A 20217-nucleotide genomic window follows, 5' to 3' on the forward strand; every position below is an offset into this window, starting at 1 on the left:
GTAAATATTCTAATGTATTGTGACTAAGACTGCCAAACAGACAATTATCGATCAAATTTATATATATGGTTTATATCAAACAGACAATGATCCATAATATAATTTACAACACTTTAAATACAAAAAAAAAAAAACTATCAAATATGATACAATAATTGCACCGTTATCGATAACACATTATTTCAGATTGATATCGTATAAATATTTATATTGTGGCTAAGACTATGAAACAGAAAATGATTGGTAATATATTTATATAGTTTGTACAAAACAACACTTTAAATGTGAACAGATTATCGACTTTACGATATACTGATATAATCGATAATTATATGGTGGTCGATAACATATCATCAATAAGCAAATTTTTATCATGATTAATTTATAATATCTAATTATCGATCGATAATTTTACTCCATTTATTAGCGATTCTTAAACGATTACTCCGTTTGGTCGATATCATTTCGACATTAATTATATTCATTGAAGATAGTTTTTACACAAATATAATAATTTACTATTTACTTTTCCATATACACAAACTTTTTAACCCATAAATAAGAAATACAATTATGAATATAAATAAAAAAATAATGTGTGTGAATCAATTGGTACTATATCAAATATTTATGACACAGCTTAAACCCCACTTCCGGCCACTTCCCTCCCAAAAATAAAGAAGATAAACTAAGCAACATGAAGTGTAATCCTCTTTCTTTTTTTTTTTGGTTAAGGCTTCGCACATTAAGAATATTATCGTCCTTGGCCACCTCTTCTGTTGTTGTGTGAGTGTGTTATAAGTCCTAATCTGCGTACAAAAATAAAACCAGTAGGAGGAGGGGCAGGATGTGGAGGTGTTTGAGTAGTGGTAACTACGAGCATATCCGATCAGGAGCACGCATGGCCATAAATATGCATAATACAATTTCAACCTTTCATAAAAGTTTGCAAGCAAATGTGCAAATTATTCAAATACCCAACAGAATTAACCAAACTTCTGAGCGAGTGTGTGTGTGAGTGTGTATGGGAGTGTGTGTGTGTGTGTGTGCGACAATTATGGCCAATTACTGACAGAAAAACTGTAGCTCAACACCTGGGCCTGGTGTTGGTTGCTTGGGTGTTAGTTTTAATGGGTTCGTTTTGCGCTACACTCAGCAAAAAAATGCGATAAATTGTAGGATATTGCCTTGAAAACTAGACAGTTTTCTTGTTTTTAGAAATCATTTTTAAATATAAGAAAACAAATTTCCAAAAACTAGAAAGGCTTGTTCTAAATCGGCTTTTATTAAGAAATACATTTCTGAGAAGTAGAAATGGCCTCGATTCTTTTCTAAACTTTTAATGTTTAACAATAATTTTAAAATTAAAGAAAAAAACCTAGTTTTAGAGTTCTTTGAGAAATACCTTTGGCAAATTTGTAAAATTCAGTGCAATTTTTTTATGAGTGTACCCATAATCATATTACTTGATGTTAATGTTGATGTTGCCCCCTCAATTGCCAGCCCCATGTGGCTTAAAAGGGTGCGCCTCAAATTGATGGGTATTGTAAAAATTCATTGCGAGTAGCTGCAAGTTGGCAACTTGGTAAGTTGGCAAGTTGGCTTCTGGTGGCACTCTTTTTGTGGCGATTAATTGGCGCATTTGTATGCTGCTCAACACTCAACACTCACCTCGACTAATCGATGTGACCTTATCTCGGAGCACATTCAGCGTGTGAACGCGTCCAAACTGCTCGAACAGGCATCGCAATTTGATCTCATCCCATGTCTTGGGTATTTGGCCCACAAACATTTTAATGTTGTCCGCATCCGGCTGATCCTTGGCCAGTTCCGCATCCACTTGAGGTATATCCATTGCATTCGAACTCACATTCCCAATGGAATCCGAATCACATTTGATGGCCTCCAATTCCAGCTGCTGTTGTTGCGACTCCTCGGCGCCATTTGAATCGCTGCAAATCGAAAGAAGAAAATGACATTATTGATAAGAATTGTACACAGGATACAAATTTTAATTCACATTGCTATGTATTCAACAGCTGAGTTCTAGGGTATGTTCTAGTCGAGTTTTTTCATTTATATATTGGCCGTCATATTGGTCTCGTCTGTGGCAATGTCCAAATATGTATTATCTACAAGTCGTTACCAGAAAACTTTTGTGGCAATTGTATTGAACTTTTATGGCCAACATATTGTACATGGTCAAAGCCAAACTCCCTCTCTAACTGCAACCTCCCTTCCTTTCCCCTCTCCCCTCTTCTCTGCATCTCTCTTCTTCTCTCTTTGTTCTAACTTCATTTGCTAATGACAATAAAAAACAACAGACTGGACAACAATGCTGCGTGCGATGTGTGGTCAAAAAACGAGGGACAGATAGAGTGAGTGAGTATGAGACAGAGAGAGGGAGAGAGAGAGATAGATAGAGAGAGACAGAGAGAGAGAAGTTGAGCAGTGCATAAAATACAAATACTAATTGTTATTAGCAAACTAATCTAATCTAAAAAGTTGTAAACGATTTTACTTTGTTCTGTGGCTGACCAACAGGCGAGTGTGTGTTGTGTGTGTGTGTGTGTGTGTGTGTGTATGTAGAGCAGAGGGTATCTAATGTGAGAGAGAGGGAGAGAGGGGGAAGTTGGTGGCAAGTAGCTGGCAATGCATTGAATGGTTCATTTTGGGGTCACTTGAATACTTCACTTCGAGCTTTTTATGTAATGCCCCCAAAAACTTTGTTTGTTTTCCTCTATGTGTGTGTGTGTGTGTGTGTGTGGGTGTGTAGGTGTGTGTATATTTGCGGTTTATTGGGTGTTGTTGAGGGCATACGAAATTGACTTTTGGTTGATGTCAACAACAGCAACAACAATAACAACAAGAAGCAAACCACAGTTGCAACAACTGAATTAGCCACAACAAAACTCGAGTTGATTTCGCAATAAGTTCAACTTGTCAAACTGTTCAGGCAATAAATTTGAAAATCAAATTACTCTTGAGTGTTGTGGACGACGGTTTTGGGGTTCCAACATTTCTAATTAGCAATTTGAGAAGTGGCTTAAAACAAAAATAAAACAAGGGCATACAATTATTGAGGTATTCATTTGAATGTGGAGTTGCTTCAAAACTGTTGCGTTATTCAAAATAAAATTGTTTCAATGCTTTCAAGCATTTTATTTATGAAATGCTTATCCGTCCCCTTCCAATGAATATACAATTTATTCAGATATATTGTTAATTAAATGTAAAAATTGCATTAAAGTGGGAAAATAAACGAACATTTTTTTAACCAAAAGGTATTTTCATAGATAACCAACAACTACTTAAAAACTGGCTACAGGGTATTTTCTAGTCGAGCCCTGTAGTCTTAATTATAGTTAATGTTAATTCGATTAAGTTAATACGTTCTCACAATCAATCGTGACCACAAATCATTTTTTACCCAGTCTCAATGAAAACACTTTCACTTCTCTGCACATTAAATATGAATATTCTTCAGCTTCCCCACTTGCCAATCATTGGTTTATTTCCATCAATAATTGATATTATAGTGATTTATAGCACACTTAAATGTAATCACCTCGACCATTATAATTTTAGTGCCTTTCAAGGCTAATTTTAATTTTCTTTCTTAAGTTGCTCTCCACGTAAAAGTGTTTTTCCTAGTTAAATAAATGAAATGATGCCGTTGCGGATATTATCCAATTCTGATGCTATCTTAACTTAATTTCACTTTCTTAGACAACATTTATGAAGTGTCGCGTAAATACGGATCTCCACCCTATAACCCTCCACCTTAGATATATAGCTATGTGGGACGACAGCAGGAACCCCAAGGCGGGTGAAATGACAAAACGAACTTAATCTATTAGAGGCGGAGAGCGTGTCGCTTGCCAAATAGTCTAGTGTCAAGGTGATAAATATTGCCTACAAGTCAAATGCAAAGTAGGCCAAAACGGCAGCCCCAAAAATGGGGAGGGGGAATTGGGGGAGCTGAACTGTGCATTAAATTTGCCCCGCAGGCGTAAATCAAAATCCGCACAATTTTATGTTGCCTACTTTTTGGCGCGCGCTTTAAATAAAGAATAAAATAAAAAGGTGAAAGGGGGAGGGGGATGTTGCAGGAGCTGTGCGACAGGTGTCGCTTTTGTCCCGTAGGCAATTATTTCGCTTTCAAAGTCGCACAGCCGCCTGGGGAATCCATCAGAGAATCAGCCTCGTTCCGCTGGGAGGTTGGCAAAGGAGCAAACTGGAGCAACAGCGGCAAACAGCAAGAAACGACAGTAACTACTTGGCGAGACGCTGGCAACAGTTGCTGCGGCGCGGCGGAACTTCTCTGTGTCGTTGTCTTCATTTTCATCTCCATCTTTCGTCTTTCGTCTCGGTGGCTTTCTCAGCATTACTAATTCAGTTTCATTTAAATGCGCCGGAGCTTAATGAGAAAATTGCCTGCGGTGGTCGCCCATTGGGATTTGCTTTGGCATCATCATCAGCCTCAGCTTTGGCCTTGGCTTTGGCTTAACCACGCTGCTTATACACTGTTCTTGTTAGGCAGTAAGGGTATATTACTTTAGTAGAGTGTTTGTTTCGTTTGAAGGCATTTTTGTATGGTATTGTAGCTTGAGAGTTGAAATATCTACTCGTATTTATTACTCTTTCTTGCACAGAATCATTTATCTATTCATTCAAATTATCGCCCTTCACAGCCTTTGTTAATAATAATCTTTTAGAATTTATGCCAACGGGAAAATCATAAACAAATTTATATTTATATTTATATTTAGCCAGACTTAGTTTCCTCTCTCATGAAGAGTATTTTGCAGTCGGATTTACCTAATTTTGTTGCTGTTGTTCAGGTGTTGGATTGCTGGCTAACGATTTGTGGGTGCTGGCAAGTGTTTTGTGCTTCTGGCGCAACGCACATACGATGACATTCAAGTTGAGTTGGATCTGAAAGCTGCCACACTGCCACTGCAGAGTGTTGGTGACCACGCCCACAACGCCTACGCCTACCACCAGCAGCAGCAGCAGCAGCAACAGCAGCAGTGGCCGCCGACAAAAGCCGTGACGCGGCATTTAATTTATGATGGCAGTTTGTTATGTCGCGCCTGTCACAACAAAAACAAACAGTCCAGCAAAGATAGAGGACGCCAAAGTGACACAGATAGTCGGCAACAGGCGGGGAAATGGGAGCAGTAAATAGGGGCAGGAGCAGCAGCAGGAGCAGCAGCAGGAGCATAGTCATCAGTAGCAGGAGTAGAGGCACCGAGGCGCATAAAAATGACCCAGCATAAATTTAATATTCTTGCTTTATTATTTAATGGCAGCGCAATACGCTCTCCACAACAACTGAGAGGGGCAACTTGACGGGTAGATATCCTGGAAGAAATATTGTTGATTGGATTGCATATATGGCTAATAATATAAATACCAATACAAATTATAGAAAGAGGTCTGCAAATGCAAAATAATTGTTAAGTGATTTATCATATTATTATACAATTCATCATGGTACTTGACGTAACATATAAAAAGGATTAAAATTTAAAATAATCCATTAGTTTAATTGGGTTCTAAGAGATACCAATATATATCAAATTAACTTCTCATTCTTATCCAATGAGTTTGAAGTTGTTTCTCATTTTTGCTACGTTTGCAGCGAAAACTGCAAAATACCTTGCTTTATCCTTTTTCAATGGGTATAGGGCATAACAACTGACAGATAGACAGACACAGATACAGAGAGAAAGAGCGAGAGATACAGTGAAAGAAAGAGAGAGAGAGAGAGAGAGGGAGAATGTGCATGATGCCTACCATTCAACTGCAGTAAAGTTGAGATTGGATCTTTGGGCATCGGGCATCGGGCATCAAGCTGGGGAGCATTGGGGTTATGTCTGCATATCAGTTAGTCATTCTGTCAGTTTGTCACGATGTCGTCGGTTGTCTTATCGACCACATCGTCATCATCATCATCATCATTATCAATGAAGATAACGTAATGTTATAATTGCCCCGTGCTGTCAATGATCATTAGCATTATATTCTTGATGGGCGTCGTTCTGGAATGATGGGTTGATGGTTGGATGGCTACGCTCGTTCCATTGCCAATTAATAACCTTAATGCAATGCCAATTATCGTTAGTCAGTGTGGAGGAGCAAAGAGGAGAGTCCAAAGAGTCCTCACTTCGGCACGTTGTCACTTATTTTAATTGAATCGATTCTCGTACCAAAAAAAAATGAAAGTAAGAAATGCCTGCCAACTGCCAAATGGACATTTCTCTTCTACTACTACTTTATTTTTTATCTATATATTTTTTTATAATTTCCGGGCAAAGGAACTTGTCTGGAAATGGAAATCGTTGTGCAGCGTGTGATGGAGGGGGAAGAAATTACATTTTGATATTTGATAGCAGCGTGTTGTAATTTGATGAAAGGAAATTGAAATTTATATCTAGTTAATATGCTAATATGCAAATTGATTAAAATTAAGCTAAATAATTGTGAATTTTTGAAGTGTTACGTGAGAATTAGTTCAATAAGAAAGCACTGAAACACTGAGAGAAAAATCATCATAAAATCTAGAACTTGAAAACTGTTTCTTATTGACCAAAGCTTAGTTTGTAGCAGGTAAACATAAACCAAACTAATATCACTTCACTTTAGTAGTTAATTTACTATTTTCTCATAAATTTCAAGCGATTATGTAAAGTTGAGATAGAAATGCCTAAAAGAATTAATAAAATTAAGCAAAAGTGTCTAACAGGTAGAATGAACCAATAATGAATATATATTCTTATTCGATATCAACAGATGAGTTGAGTTGGACATGTTCGTCTGTTCATCTGTATAAATAATCCGATTTCAAAGAATTTTTGAATTTAAGTTCTCCTCTACAATATGTAGATGGACTTTAAATTGATGTATAATAAGCCCAGACACATTATTTCACTAAGAGGCTACGGGACTTGGCCTACTACAAGTCTCCAGATGAAGACTCTATTCAATATAAAATTGCACCCTTTGCCAAGTTAGTTTGCTGCTCCAAGCCAAGAGACATTTTGGCTTAATTAAACAATCTCTACAAGTTTTCATTGCCTACTTTTGTGGGTTAATTTTCACAACGAAAAAATGTGCACCAATCAATTAAACACAATTAGGAGTCTCACAAAAAGGAACATCAGCAATGCAATGAGTTGGGCGCTGCATAAAAAGTGGGTGTGGATCGAAAGAGGGGGCGTGACTGCAATACTCACCAAATTGGGGCGCCGCTTTGGGCATTTTGGTCGGCTAATGAAGTTCTGGAATTAATGCTGGAATTTAACAGCGTCGACGTCGCAGCAGCTGCTGTGGTTGCTGCCACATCTGTTGCCGTTGTTGTTGCTGCTTCAGCTGTTGTTGCTGCTGCTGCTGCTGATGCTGGTGGTGCTGGTATGGCGGCAACAACGGCAGCGACTGTAGTTGCATTGGAATTTATTTGGTTGTGCAAAAGTGTTTCAAGCAATGTTGTCGACATGCCAGCAGTTTTGGTCATTGTCGTTGCTGCTGCTGCTGCTGGTGTTGCAACTGCCGCTGCTGCTGCTGTTGGTGGTATTGGTATGTTGCTGCTGCGCCGCAAATATGGATGAAAACTTTTCGCAGCACCTGTAAAAGTTGTTGCCGTTGCAATGGCGCCCGTTGCTGTCGTTAGATTTTCTAAATACTTTCCCGGCTGTTGTTGTTGTTGTTGTAGCTGCTGCTGCTGTTGTTGTTGTTGCAGCAGCAAGTTGTTATTGTTATTGCTATTTAAATTGTTAGTGTTGCTGCTGATGCCGTTATAGAGAATGCTGCCATTGGCCATACCATTAGCGACATGGGCAACAGGTGCTGTTGTTAACATTGTTGTTGCTGCTGTTGTATCTGTTGTTATTGCTGCTGTGTATGTGCTTATTGCTGTTGCTGTTGTTGCTGCTGTTACTTCAACAGTTGCCTCTGTGGTTGTTGCTGGTGGAATGCCGCTTAGTTTATCCACGCGCACTTTCAAAGATTGCAACATCATTTATTTTATTTCCCACTTTATTATTATTGCTCTCTCTCTCTCTCTCTCCCTCTCTGTCTCTCTGTTGCCGTCGCTAATTACTTTTAGTGTAACTGTTGCAACTGTTGCTGCTGCTGTATTTGGCGACGCTTCCTTTTTAATTTCACTGCGAGCTTTATTTTTATGAAAATTGTATATTATCTGCGCATTTAATTACTATGCTCTGCTCGTTTTGCTTATCACAGTTTTATCCCTCCACAATTGGACTACACCTTCTTTTTTTCAAGTGTTTTAATTTGTTGGTGTTTATTTATTTTTGTTTTCATTTGTTGCACTTGGTTTGCTGCGGGTTTTTCCAGTTTAACTGTAATTAAATTAGAAAAAAGAAGAACAGCAACAATTAGTTGTTAGTTTAACGATGTAAAAGAGTTGTTCTTAAATAATAAATTTGAGTTCTGTTAAAATGAAATATAATGGACCTTCTCTGAATATTGTTTTATATAATTCATGTATTTAGCTATCTATATAAATTATAATAAATAATTATGTAATGCAACACTTGTGCCATCGAACTAGATTAAATGAACCATTTTAATAAGACTGAATTAGGAGAATCAATTGTTGAATTAGTGATCGAAACTCTAAATAAGGTCATTATTGCATCCACAGGGTATAGATAGATCTCAGATCAGATAGATAGATAGATCTGATCAGATAGATAGATCTGAATCTGTCTGGAGTCCCATTAAAAAGTCAGTAAATTTGAGACTCCATAAATAAAGTACTCCATAAGCTTAAAGTACCAATTATAATAGTGTCTTGGGCTGTGTTTATCATTAAATCTAAAGGTGTTTGTTTTATTAACTGGCTCGTTAACTATTAACACACACACACACACACACATACACACGCAGTAATTAAGCTTCAAATAATTAATTTTGCAGATGTTGCATTTAACACATTAGTGATTGAAAGGGTGATAATTGGTTTGCTCAAAATAATTTTGTTAAAGGTCGATTCAAATTACTTGAAGAAAATGAAAGTGATATTGTTAAATAAATATTGTTATATACAAAGTGTATTTATTTAAATCAAAGAGCGTCTTATGAAATTAGTTAATTGTACTAAATTCCTTTTATAAAACTGACTTTAATTTAAATAAAAACGTTTTACATATATAAATATTTAATATCCTATTTTCACATTATTTTTGAATAACATACGGAAAATTAATAAATATTCAAAGCAGCCACTTGAAAGTTTAAGTACTTAACATGTTTAATATTGCAATCACAAAGAGAGTCTAAATTAATACTTATCACAAAAGTGAACAAATATATGTATATATATCTATATTATATGCACTCGCATCAAGTGCTTATCACACACACAAAATAATTGAATTAAAAACTATTCAAGTGGCTAATTAAATATAATACCAAAAACTAGCAGTTAGACCAAAAAATTAACTCTTATTATTTGTTTTTGGTTTTCTGGTTGTGGTTGGCAGTGCAAACCGCAGTCGAAATGGCTGCCAGATTGAGCACATTCCCCTCACTCACACCTCACCACACCCAGTAGCAGTTTGCCTGGCTGCAACTAACGCCTGTCGGCAGCTGCATAGCTAAGCGCATTGAAATGAACGCATATTGACAGACTGACCGCAGCATTCACTGCCTACTTGACTCTCTGCATTTGAGTGCTTGGCTTTGATAAAGCACTAGAACACACACACACACATATGTATACATATATATATGTATAAATATATATATATATATATATATATGTTGTATACTGCGCATTGGAGTGCCATTTAAACTGAACATGTTTGTAGCTGCCGCTAAACAGATAAGGACTTGAGTGCTCCAACACACACTATAGTACACTCACACACACATTCTAACACATACACACATATCACACACACACACACACACACATTTATCATTCTGTGAGGCTCAGACGGTCGCATTATGTTGAAGGCTGCAGCTAATTAGTTAAATTGAAATCAAATTATTTGTTGTCGCACTTGACTGACCACAAGCTGGGCACCTTAATTAACGCGCTCTCACACACATACACTGACTCACATACACACACATATGTTGTGTCCAAAATTCCAGACGTTCCACTTGGCGTATGCGCAATCTTCAGCACTTTACACTTAAACCTTAACTTCAACTAGCGCTATTTGCAATTACTGTGGAATTTTGCTCTAGAATTTCGTCATTATTTTATATTATTAATAAATTGCAAAATTCGCATATTTTCGCGCTTTTTTATTTTCGTTTTATTTATATTTTATTTTTATATATTTTGTTTTTTGTTTTTTTTTGTTGTTTTTTGGCGTCCGCTTCAGTTGGCCAAAGGCTGGCAACTGGCGACGTGTCGTGAAACGCTTGTTGCACCCCACCAACAAGAGATTCTGAGTGTTGTCGATATTTATGCTGCTGTTGTTCAGCTTCGGTTTGCCAGCGGCATTGCTGCTGCCACGTTGCCACGTTGCCATGTTGCCACACGCTTATCCAGCGCCATCAAACGATGTCGACGGCAACAACAACAATAACAATAACAATAACAACAACGATGGCTGCGACGACGCTAACGCCAACGCCTGTTGTCTATATATGTATATATGCCATATACGACTTATAGATACACTAACTTTGCTAAACAGCGTTTGATTAGAATAACTTTTCGCCTTTGCTCTTTGAGCCTAACATCCTACAGTTTTTTTTTATTTGTATACATTAGAAGATAGCGAGCTTTACTTGTAAGTTATTTGTATTTGAAGACACCTTTTTCAAGTATCTTAGATAAGTTTGGGCATTAGTTCCTAAGAAATTGGGAAATACGCTTGTTAATTCCTCAATTCGTAATCTTATCTTGCCCAATTAATAAAATATTTGTAGCTTGTATCTTAGTTTAAAAGAAACTTGAAAGTAAGTTGTTTAGATTTGCCAGCAGAGAAATAAATTGCAGGCATATTAAGCTATTTGCAATGGAAACTACTCCAGAAATTCTAATCTCAATTACAATATCAAATGTCTAGTAATTAAACTCATTACAGAAATCATAATTATATAATATAATCAGACTCAAAATCAATTTTATAATATTTTTGTATGGAATTAAACTTCCTTTAGAAATTGTAGTCAAACTCAAAATCTATTTTTTACTCTAGTTTTTGAAATTATATTAACTTCAGAAATTATAATTAGACTCCAAATTAACCTTATAGTTTTTTTTTATTTTTCCGTACTCTTCTGCTTATTAACTATTTTTAATAGTTTTTGGCGTTATTCTAATGAAATAGTTGTATTTTGATTTCGGCAACTATTTGCATTTTTCTTTCTAAAAAAGCAACCTTTGCTGAAATCTCAATTTCTATTTTTCATAAGAGTATTTCAAATTCAGCTAGCTTTATTTGGGTTTTTCATTTGTGTTTCTGTTTTCGCTGTTGCTGTTGTTGCATTATGAGCAGTTAGCGTTGGTTGCTGCTGCTGCTGCTGCTGCTCCTGCAGCTTTAACAGGCAGACCACCCACTGGGGACACGAGGCAAGACGCACAGCGGTGGCAGCTGTGTCATCCTCGTGGCTGCTGCTGTTGCTGTTGCTGTCACCTTGTAATTTTATTTATCTATTGATTATTGAGTATCTCTTTTCTATTTATTTGCCTTTGTTTGCGCACGCAGCGCGCTGACGATGACGATGAAAGGCAACTACCTAACACCCAATCCCCCCTTTCCGCACCACCCACTCCCCACCCAAAGCACAGGACTCTTATCCTTTGCCAGGCATTTTTATTAAAGCTGTTGGCAGATAGACAAGAGAGGGTGAACTGTTAGATGTCTGTCATCTGTGTGTGTTTGTGTGTGTTGTGTGTAAATATTGTGTGCCTCTGGCTGTTTTTTAATTAACTTTAGTGACAATATTTTGCACAGTTTGCCTTTGTTGCCCCTCCTGCCCTGCACCCCCTGCTCTGGCATCGGTTCATCTCCCCTGCCTAATCTGCCACTGAGAGATAATCAAACTGTGTATGCAAATGTAGGCCTAGTGTGAATCGTGTGCCCAAAAGTCTGACCCAAATTCCACTCTATATATCCCTCTCGCTTTTTCTCTCTGTCTCTGTCTCTCTAGCTTGTTGTCTCTGTGTGTGTGTGTTTTGTGACAGTGACACTGCTGTTGACATCTCACAACTTGCACTCCATTTAGGAGGAATCACATGTCAACAGGGCCAGCAGCAGCAGCAGCAAGACACTTAGCCATGGGGCTGCCTTGCACTGAATGACGGTACACTGTGCTACACAACACAGCACAACACAAAACAACACTCCACTACACTACACAAATACACACACCTACACAGAGACAGAGACAGAGACATTGCTATGCGGCATTGGACTGTGCTGCATTCACTTGTTGAGCGAGTTTTACGTTATCTTATCTGGTGTTTTATACGTTTCGTATGGTTGGCTTTTATTGAGGTTGTTTTCGCTTGGGTTTTCCTTCTTTTTTTTACTATTTTTTTGGGTAACTATGAGCTATATTTATATCCATAAGTCCAATGTTGCCCTACCAGTTAGATTAACAACTGTTATCTGTTGGCTGTAAAAAAGAACATGGCAAACAGTTTCATCAACTCAACGGACATGGCGTATAACAGTGTGTACGACAGCTGTAACTAGTATAACAGTTGCCAGCACTTTAACTGTTTCCATTCGATACTTACTTTAAGGCACTGCAGTTTACGCAAGTATCTGACAGATGCAAATGTATCTCAGGTGAATTTTTACTTTCAGTTAACATATGCTCAATTTGGACACACGATATGTTTATGTCTATATAGAGACACACACAGACACGCACACGCTTTACACAGATACCGCTGTAGATACACGCATATACACTGTTACAAACACTCTAATCGGGCATATAATTGCACTTCGCGACTTGTATGTTCGACCGCACGCGTAGCCCAGCAAAAGACAACTAAAATCGAGCCCGAAAATAAGTGAAATACGTACCCATTAATTTCATAATCATTTTTCACACACTCTGAACTCAACCACTGTTTTCCACTCTCCCCCCTGTGTGTGTGTGAGTGAGTGTGTGTGTGTGTGGGTGTGTATGTGTTATCTGCTGCTGATAAGAATGCGCTTATCGCATAATTGCTCGCTGATTGTTGTCAGCAGCAGCAGCAGCAGGCAGGTAAACTAAACTACAACGGACAGACACACACTCTCTCTTTCTCTCTCTCTCTCTCTCTGTCTCTTGAGCAAACATTTACCTTGGCTAAATGGGTCTCTCTTGTGGACTCTCTCTTTCCCTACTTGCTACCGTTGACTTGGAGTTGTCATTTGTTTATTTTCTCAGGTCTTTATCTATGCCACAAGACAAGTGCAGTCGACTCGGTTAGAGCTAAAATCCTCGCTCTCTTTAACTGGTCATTCCGCTTATCACAGACGCCGTGAGTCAGACAGCCTACACTGTAACAAATTTGTGTTACCTTGTGTGTTTGATTGCTAACACTTTTAAGTGTTTTAAAGAACTTATTTTGTTGCATACATTTAATTGTCGATTCATTATTAAATTTTTAATATTCACTTGTTAAATTGGAATACCAAATTATCCTGAAACACCCAACTCAGATTTTAAAGTTAAATTATACAATAAATAATAAATAAAATAGAATCAATGCAATGGTTTATATCAAGTTTTTTAAGACCAGAAGTTGCTTAAATTGATTAAAATAAAAAACGGAAAACAAAAAGTGCTTAAAGTATTTAAGAACATTTCGCGCTGTTAAAGTCTTCGTAATTTAATTGGTTTTTAATGCGAACTTTCACTGCATTGAATTTAAACTTGGTCAAATTGTTTACGGTGCAACAATAAACAAAACACAAAGCCCACTTACAAGTTGGGACACATGCAAAAATAAAGACGCAGCCAAGTTCCGGTCTCTGCCGGTATCTGAGTCTCTGCAATCTGCCATAAGCACAATTCGCACAAAAGTGTCGCCTGCCTGCCTGCCAACAACAACAACGACAAAAACAACGACGACAGCAAGCAGAACATAAATAAATACTATTTTTATGGCCATTCACATTTCTTATCAAAATATAACGAAACATGTGCCAACAACATCGAACTCGAATCGAATCAAATCGGAGTCGTAATCGAAAATGCCGCTGCAATTGCTCGAGTCTCTTCAGTCTCGAGGCTCTCGTAAAGCGCGCTTCGTCCTCGATATATCCGCACTATAATGCCCATAAATATAAACTAAACTCATGCACGGCCAGCAATATGTGTGGGAGTTGTCTGCTCTATATACAAATAAATATATATACATATCCATATATATATATGTATATATACAGCTCGTACAACCGATGGCAACTAGCTGTGTTGTTGTGGCCAGTCTGGATATACAAAAAAATAAAAAAAAGACCACGTAGTGCTGCCCAAAGTATCGATGAGTTTGAAGTGCTCAATGGAGTGATTCGTGTGGGTTTGCTGGGAAAGGGGGTAGGACAAGGGGCAGTGGGCAAGGTGGGGGTTGTGTGTAAAAGTGCCTTACAGCCCGTGTGACCGGACAGCAGTTCAGCATTGGCCATAACAGACAGCACAAGGGTTAGAGTCAGAGCTCCACTCTATATATATATACCTAGATATGTATAACATACACATAAGCTTTTTACATACATCTATATCTATATATATATATATATATCGAGCATTGCTTCTGCCATTTGCCACGCGTTCGCTTGTCACTGTGCCATCAAATAATAATGCGCGACTATTTAGTGGTAAATGTGTGTTACTCTCCACACACACACACAAACATATATATATCTATATATGCATTCCTATATATATATATATATATATAGCAGTATTGACTGGCAGCGCGTAATGGGATAATTATATGGACATCGATTACAATAAGCGGGAAAGCTGAGGCAAGAATCGAATATTTAATTATGTGTGGCATATATAGACCAATAATTAGCCCTATTTTTTGACAATATTGTGAGGGGATTCCGAATGAAAAACGCTGTTATTTAGTTTGTTATACATATTTTTTAATGCTTCATTCTCTTTTTAGGTATGTAGAACAGTTGTAGGTAAGCTGAGAACTGTTATAAGTCATAACAGCTCTCATAACATTTATACAAGCCCAGTTAACAGTTTATTTTTAAACTGAACTCATAAAAATTTTGGTAGAAATTGTATAATGAAATTGTGCAGATTAAGTTTATGGTATTTTTGAGCAGATAACATAGAGTATAACAGTTTCCATCAAGTATACACATTAGTGTTGCAGATATGTAGAACAGTAGTTATTATTCCATCAGGGAGTATTTTACTATATGATCGTATGGCGATAATTGCTTATCTGTCTATCTCCAACTGCAGCGCTTTTGATTGCTCACTAATTTATCTAATCTGTGATTATTCTGCAGATATATAATCATCAAGAGTAGTACACTAAAATCTCATATTTGTACATACATATAATATATACACACATTTATGTAATGTTAACAAGGACAACCTGCTGCTACTAGTTGTAGTTCTTTGTCCACATATCTATGTATATATATGTATCTGTGGTTTTAACTGTAACTATAACTATAACTATTTGTCTGTCTACTGCACTTATCACAAGTTGAAACCCTTTTTGACTTGGGGCACGTTTCGATTTTTCATGTCCTTTTCCAGTTGCCAGTTGCCAGTCCAAGCAATCAATATTGAATTGGATTTGAACAATTCTTATTGGTCGTGGTGTGTCAAGTGTGTGTGTGTGTGTGTATGTGTGTGTGTGTGTGTATTGTTTTCTTGTGAAATGTGTTAGTTGGACGAAATAATTAAATTATTTATACGCAAGTAGGTAAAGTGTGTGCGCCAAAAGGACAACAAATCGACACAAATACTTTTTGATTGGTATGCATTTAGACAGTTTCTAATTGGCTAAATATATGTATATATATATAACTATGTATAACTTATAGACTAGAAAATGTGTGTGGCACTGTTACAAAGCTGAAATAATATTTTGAGAAAATCAAACAATAAAATCGAAGCCACGAAAATGGGGTTTGTGATAAAACAAAAGCCAAAACACAGTTTAGTGGTTGAATGGCAGCAGCAAAGACCACATGAACAAATGATACAGACTGACGCATACTGACAGACGGACAGCAATACTGACAATCGACTGCTGCAACAACAACGACAACAACAAACTAATAAAGCAGCCCCAGCAAACAGGTAAACAAAATGAACAACTGGGCCAAAGGCGAGAGTGAGAAAGAGAAATGCCAGACAAAAGGAAGCGCTGGCAATATAAATTGGATGTGTGTGCGTGTGTATGTGTATGTTTGAGTGTGTGTGTGTGTCCAAAGAAAGCCAAAGCTGAGTAATTATTTCCGACAGAGCAAGCACAGCAAGTCCAAAAGTCCGGAGTTGGAGTCCTGCGGTTTGACTGCAACACATGGCCGGACACTTAAACCAAAAGTGGCAAACGAAGTAACTCACAAGCACATTCCGTCTGCCCCACCTGCCCCCCCCCCCCTCCCCCTACCTTTGCCAACCACTTTTCCGAACTCACCCTCAACTCACCTCAATCCGGCTTGAAAATCTATCTGGGCAATAATTTCGGTTGACATGCTTGCGGTAATTATTGACCGTAATGACAAAACCCCAAAGACCATCGAATCAAACACACCCACCCCCCGATCCCCCCACACCACCCACTTGCTCCCACAAACAAATTGCTTTAGTTTTGCACTCTTGACTCTTGGGTGTGTATGTTGTGTGCCTTTCATTTTAATTGGATTTTGCCAACTGACACACAAAACAAGGCTGGAAATCAAACAAAAATAATAAAAAATAAAATAAAAGAAAAATTTTAATTGATTTACGCCCAAATTATGGGGCGAGTCTGGAAAACTTTTTGAGTAAGATTTTATGAGCGTTTCGCATAAATTTCTACAGCTAAAAGTATTTGTTGTCAACAAAATTAAGGCCATAAAAATTAAATTTGAAATGAGAAATTAAAACAAGCAGAGCATAAACTATATAAATGTGACAGAGATGGACACATGCTGAGACTGTAACTGCGACAGAGAGAGAGAGAGTGAGAGAGAGAGAGAGAGAGTGAGAGAGAGAGAGAGAGAGGGAGAGAGAGAGAGAGTGCTCTCTATATAGATTTATAGCCTACCTGTGCGGCTTGTTTTATGTTTTTATACCCTGCACCCATTAAGTGTATAAAAATATGGGGTTTTGCAAAAAGTTGAAAGTTGTAAGATGGATTTATTTACTTGTTTTTATTTATAAGTGCCATGCATATTTCTGGAATCAAACTAACCGTAGACATATTTCACACATTTTATTACCGTCTAACTACATAAGTTTTTATATTTAGTTATAACTTTGGACCATGAAAGAGTAAACATCAAAAAGGCTTCAAAAATATACATTTCCTTTTATATTTAAAACAAGCTGAAACCAGTATATTATCTAGAAATTCTGGACAAAGCAAATTCTCATTTCCAAAGCTCTAAAGCTTAGTCTAACATATTTGGGAGCTCATCCATTTATTTCCAATATTTTCATCGAGAGCTTGTGGCATGTTTAGTCGCATATGTTTGTACTCGGTGAAAATGGAACAACATTCATTCACCCCTTCGCAAAAGGATGAGAGCAATTGTAGAATTTGACTGTGATGAAAAAAAAATACATTTTTTATGTCTGATTTACAATTTAAACATGTTTTTCGCTGGCTACAGTTCAAGGGTTATTGTGATTTATTTATATATTTCAATAAATTTCGAATCCCGATGGAATAAATTTAATAATAAATATTAAATCATTTATAAATGTTGCACTAAGGCATATTCCCCCCAAAATAGATAAATATCCATTGGGATTGTAAGTTGATGGGCATTGGGCTGTATGTATATTAAAACTTTAAGCCGAACAGAGTATCTGCCAGTCGATCACTGTTGTTCTTCTCGTAGCCACTTTATGACATTTGAGTTCTGTGCCATGATTTGTCAGCTAAATGTTGGCAGCTTTCATAATAAAGATCGCACGGACAAACGCCTCACAGATATTATGATCAACAGATCATTTAGTCTCAGTTCACATATATTATACATACTTAATTCGCTTGGGTGCTTTGCCATACGCGTAACTTGTCCAAAAACCAATTAATGACATGTCTATAAGTTATTTTTGGAATCAAAACTATTTTAGAACAGATGTTGGAGCATCGAAAAAAATATACTCGTATAATATATAAAGAATGGCAATTACTTGCTTCGATCGTTTTCCGTTGAAAGAGTTTGTTGTTTTTATTTATTTTTTTTTGGGAATTCTAATAGCCTGATAGATCGCAACTGAATATATATTCACATATATGCATATTGTCTGATGGGCTTAACTTAGTTGAGTGGCAGATCATTAATGTCAGATTTATCTTTGCAGGCAAGCAAAGTATTTCATTGACAGTAGAATGCAGCTTTCAAGTATATCATTATACATATATGTATATATACAAAAAATGATTTATGATTATACACATTTTTAATACAAAAATTAAGAAGTGCAAAATGGTTTTTCCTTCTGAGTGCTGAATCAGAGCGAAATTCCTTCTCCTGTTTTAAATCTGTCATTAAACTAATTTTAAATATTTCCCACACTAAAACTAGTTAGTTGGCATCAGTGCAACTATTTTTCAATTACTTATACATTTCATAAAATTAATTTTATTTACTAATTTTAACTTTACCTGCACATTTTTGTTGACTTTGTTTCACATGTGCTTTGATATCAATCAGAAATGTTATTTCACATAGTTGATATTTTTGAATTATATTTGCTTTTACTTCTCTAAATAGAAGAACACTTAAAACACGTCACTACACAATTTATCTATATATATATTTATCTATATCTCTATCTGTTAAGTTCACTTCAATATAATAACACTCGTAGTATGTGAAAAACTTCCGCAGCACTTGCGGCACCAAACTAAGTTGAATGATTTCTTTGTATGACAAATTGCCTCTAAGTTGCGATTGAGGGGGGTGAATTGAGGGGTTGTTGGGGGACTGTTGGTCACTGTTGAAGATACACACCACACACACACACAAACGATGACAAACTTGTGCGTCTCGGTTAATTCACTTGATGGGTGAAGTGCGAGGTCAAATCTTTCAGTTGACACAAAGCGATCGCTCACAGATGCACAAACAGATATAGATACAGATATAGATACAGATAAAATGAGACACTCACACACACAAATATGGCAAACAATGAAAACAAACATTGACAGCCATTCAACTTTACTGAATATTTATGAACTTTATTATGCCTTTTTGTTGTTGTGTTGTGTACACTTAAATATATATTTTGGCACTTGCATTACATTTTGTATATTTTTATGTATTTTTACATACACTTTCCATTATTTGCACTCGGAATAAATGCACACACACTTGTTGTTGTTGTTGTTGCTGCTGGCCACTTTGGGGCACTTTTAGCCAAGATTTTCGCACTGCAGGCGACATGATATCCAAGAAAACGCATTGGGCCACATCAACTATATATCATATATATATCTCTATATTATATACTATATAGTATATATGTGTATGAGTGTAAATGTGGGCGACGCTGCCCACGATAAACACTACGCGCAACCGGCGAAAATGCAAACGGAGACGAAGACGAAGATGAAAGACGCAAGTTGGAAGACGCTAGACGCGGGCTTCTGAGGAAGATGACTCTCTCTCTCTTGAGGAGGAGCAGCGCTGACAACGTCCAAGTGAGCACTGAGCCAATCGACCTGACAGCCAGCCGACAATCCATGGAGCCCAAGCAAAACGACAACAACAACAACAACAGCAGCAACAAAAACAACAAGGAAAACGACGCCAACGCTGCGAAAAATCATTTTTCCGAAATATAAAATAAAAATCATATATAAATAATATATATCAAGAAAAAAAAGATGAAGATGATTGCATGTTTTGCCGTGTCCCATGTTTTCATTTAGAATTTAATTAATTTCAATTTTTTTTTCTAGCTGATCGGCTAGTTGTTGGAGGGAGGGGGTGTGGCCAAGATGACGACACTTTTGCATGTTGTACATGATTTAAATCCAAACACAAATTAGCAAAAAATGATTTCTTTTGCATT

At 37.0% G+C, this 20217-nt stretch overlaps 1 protein-coding gene across 4 annotated transcripts in view; it reads right to left on the reverse strand.

The window, feature by feature from the left end:
• LOC6561506 (CUGBP Elav-like family member 2) overlaps positions 1–12993 on the reverse strand; it is a 67355-nt gene extending 54362 nt beyond the window's left edge. For 3 of the 4 annotated variants that reach the window (XM_001989252.2, XM_032735790.1, XM_032735791.1), the window contains exons 1-3: positions 12737–12993; positions 7242–8366; positions 1672–1952 (exon numbers count right to left, since the gene is read on the reverse strand). In XM_001989252.2, coding sequence (XP_001989288.1) covers positions 1672–1952; positions 7242–8023 — 1063 coding nt within the window. In that variant the 5' untranslated portion in view covers positions 8024–8366; positions 12737–12993. Of the gene's footprint in view, positions 1–1671; positions 1953–7241; positions 8367–12736 lie in introns of those variants that run through there. The other variant, XM_032735793.2, reaches the window with a different exon arrangement.
• Positions 12994–20217: the final 7224 nt, after the last annotated feature.

The sequence above is a fragment of the Drosophila grimshawi genome, unplaced genomic scaffold, assembly GCF_018153295.1.
Source record: "Drosophila grimshawi isolate 15287-2541.00 unplaced genomic scaffold, ASM1815329v1 contig_1377, whole genome shotgun sequence".
Taxonomy (NCBI): domain Eukaryota; kingdom Metazoa; phylum Arthropoda; class Insecta; order Diptera; family Drosophilidae; genus Drosophila; species Drosophila grimshawi.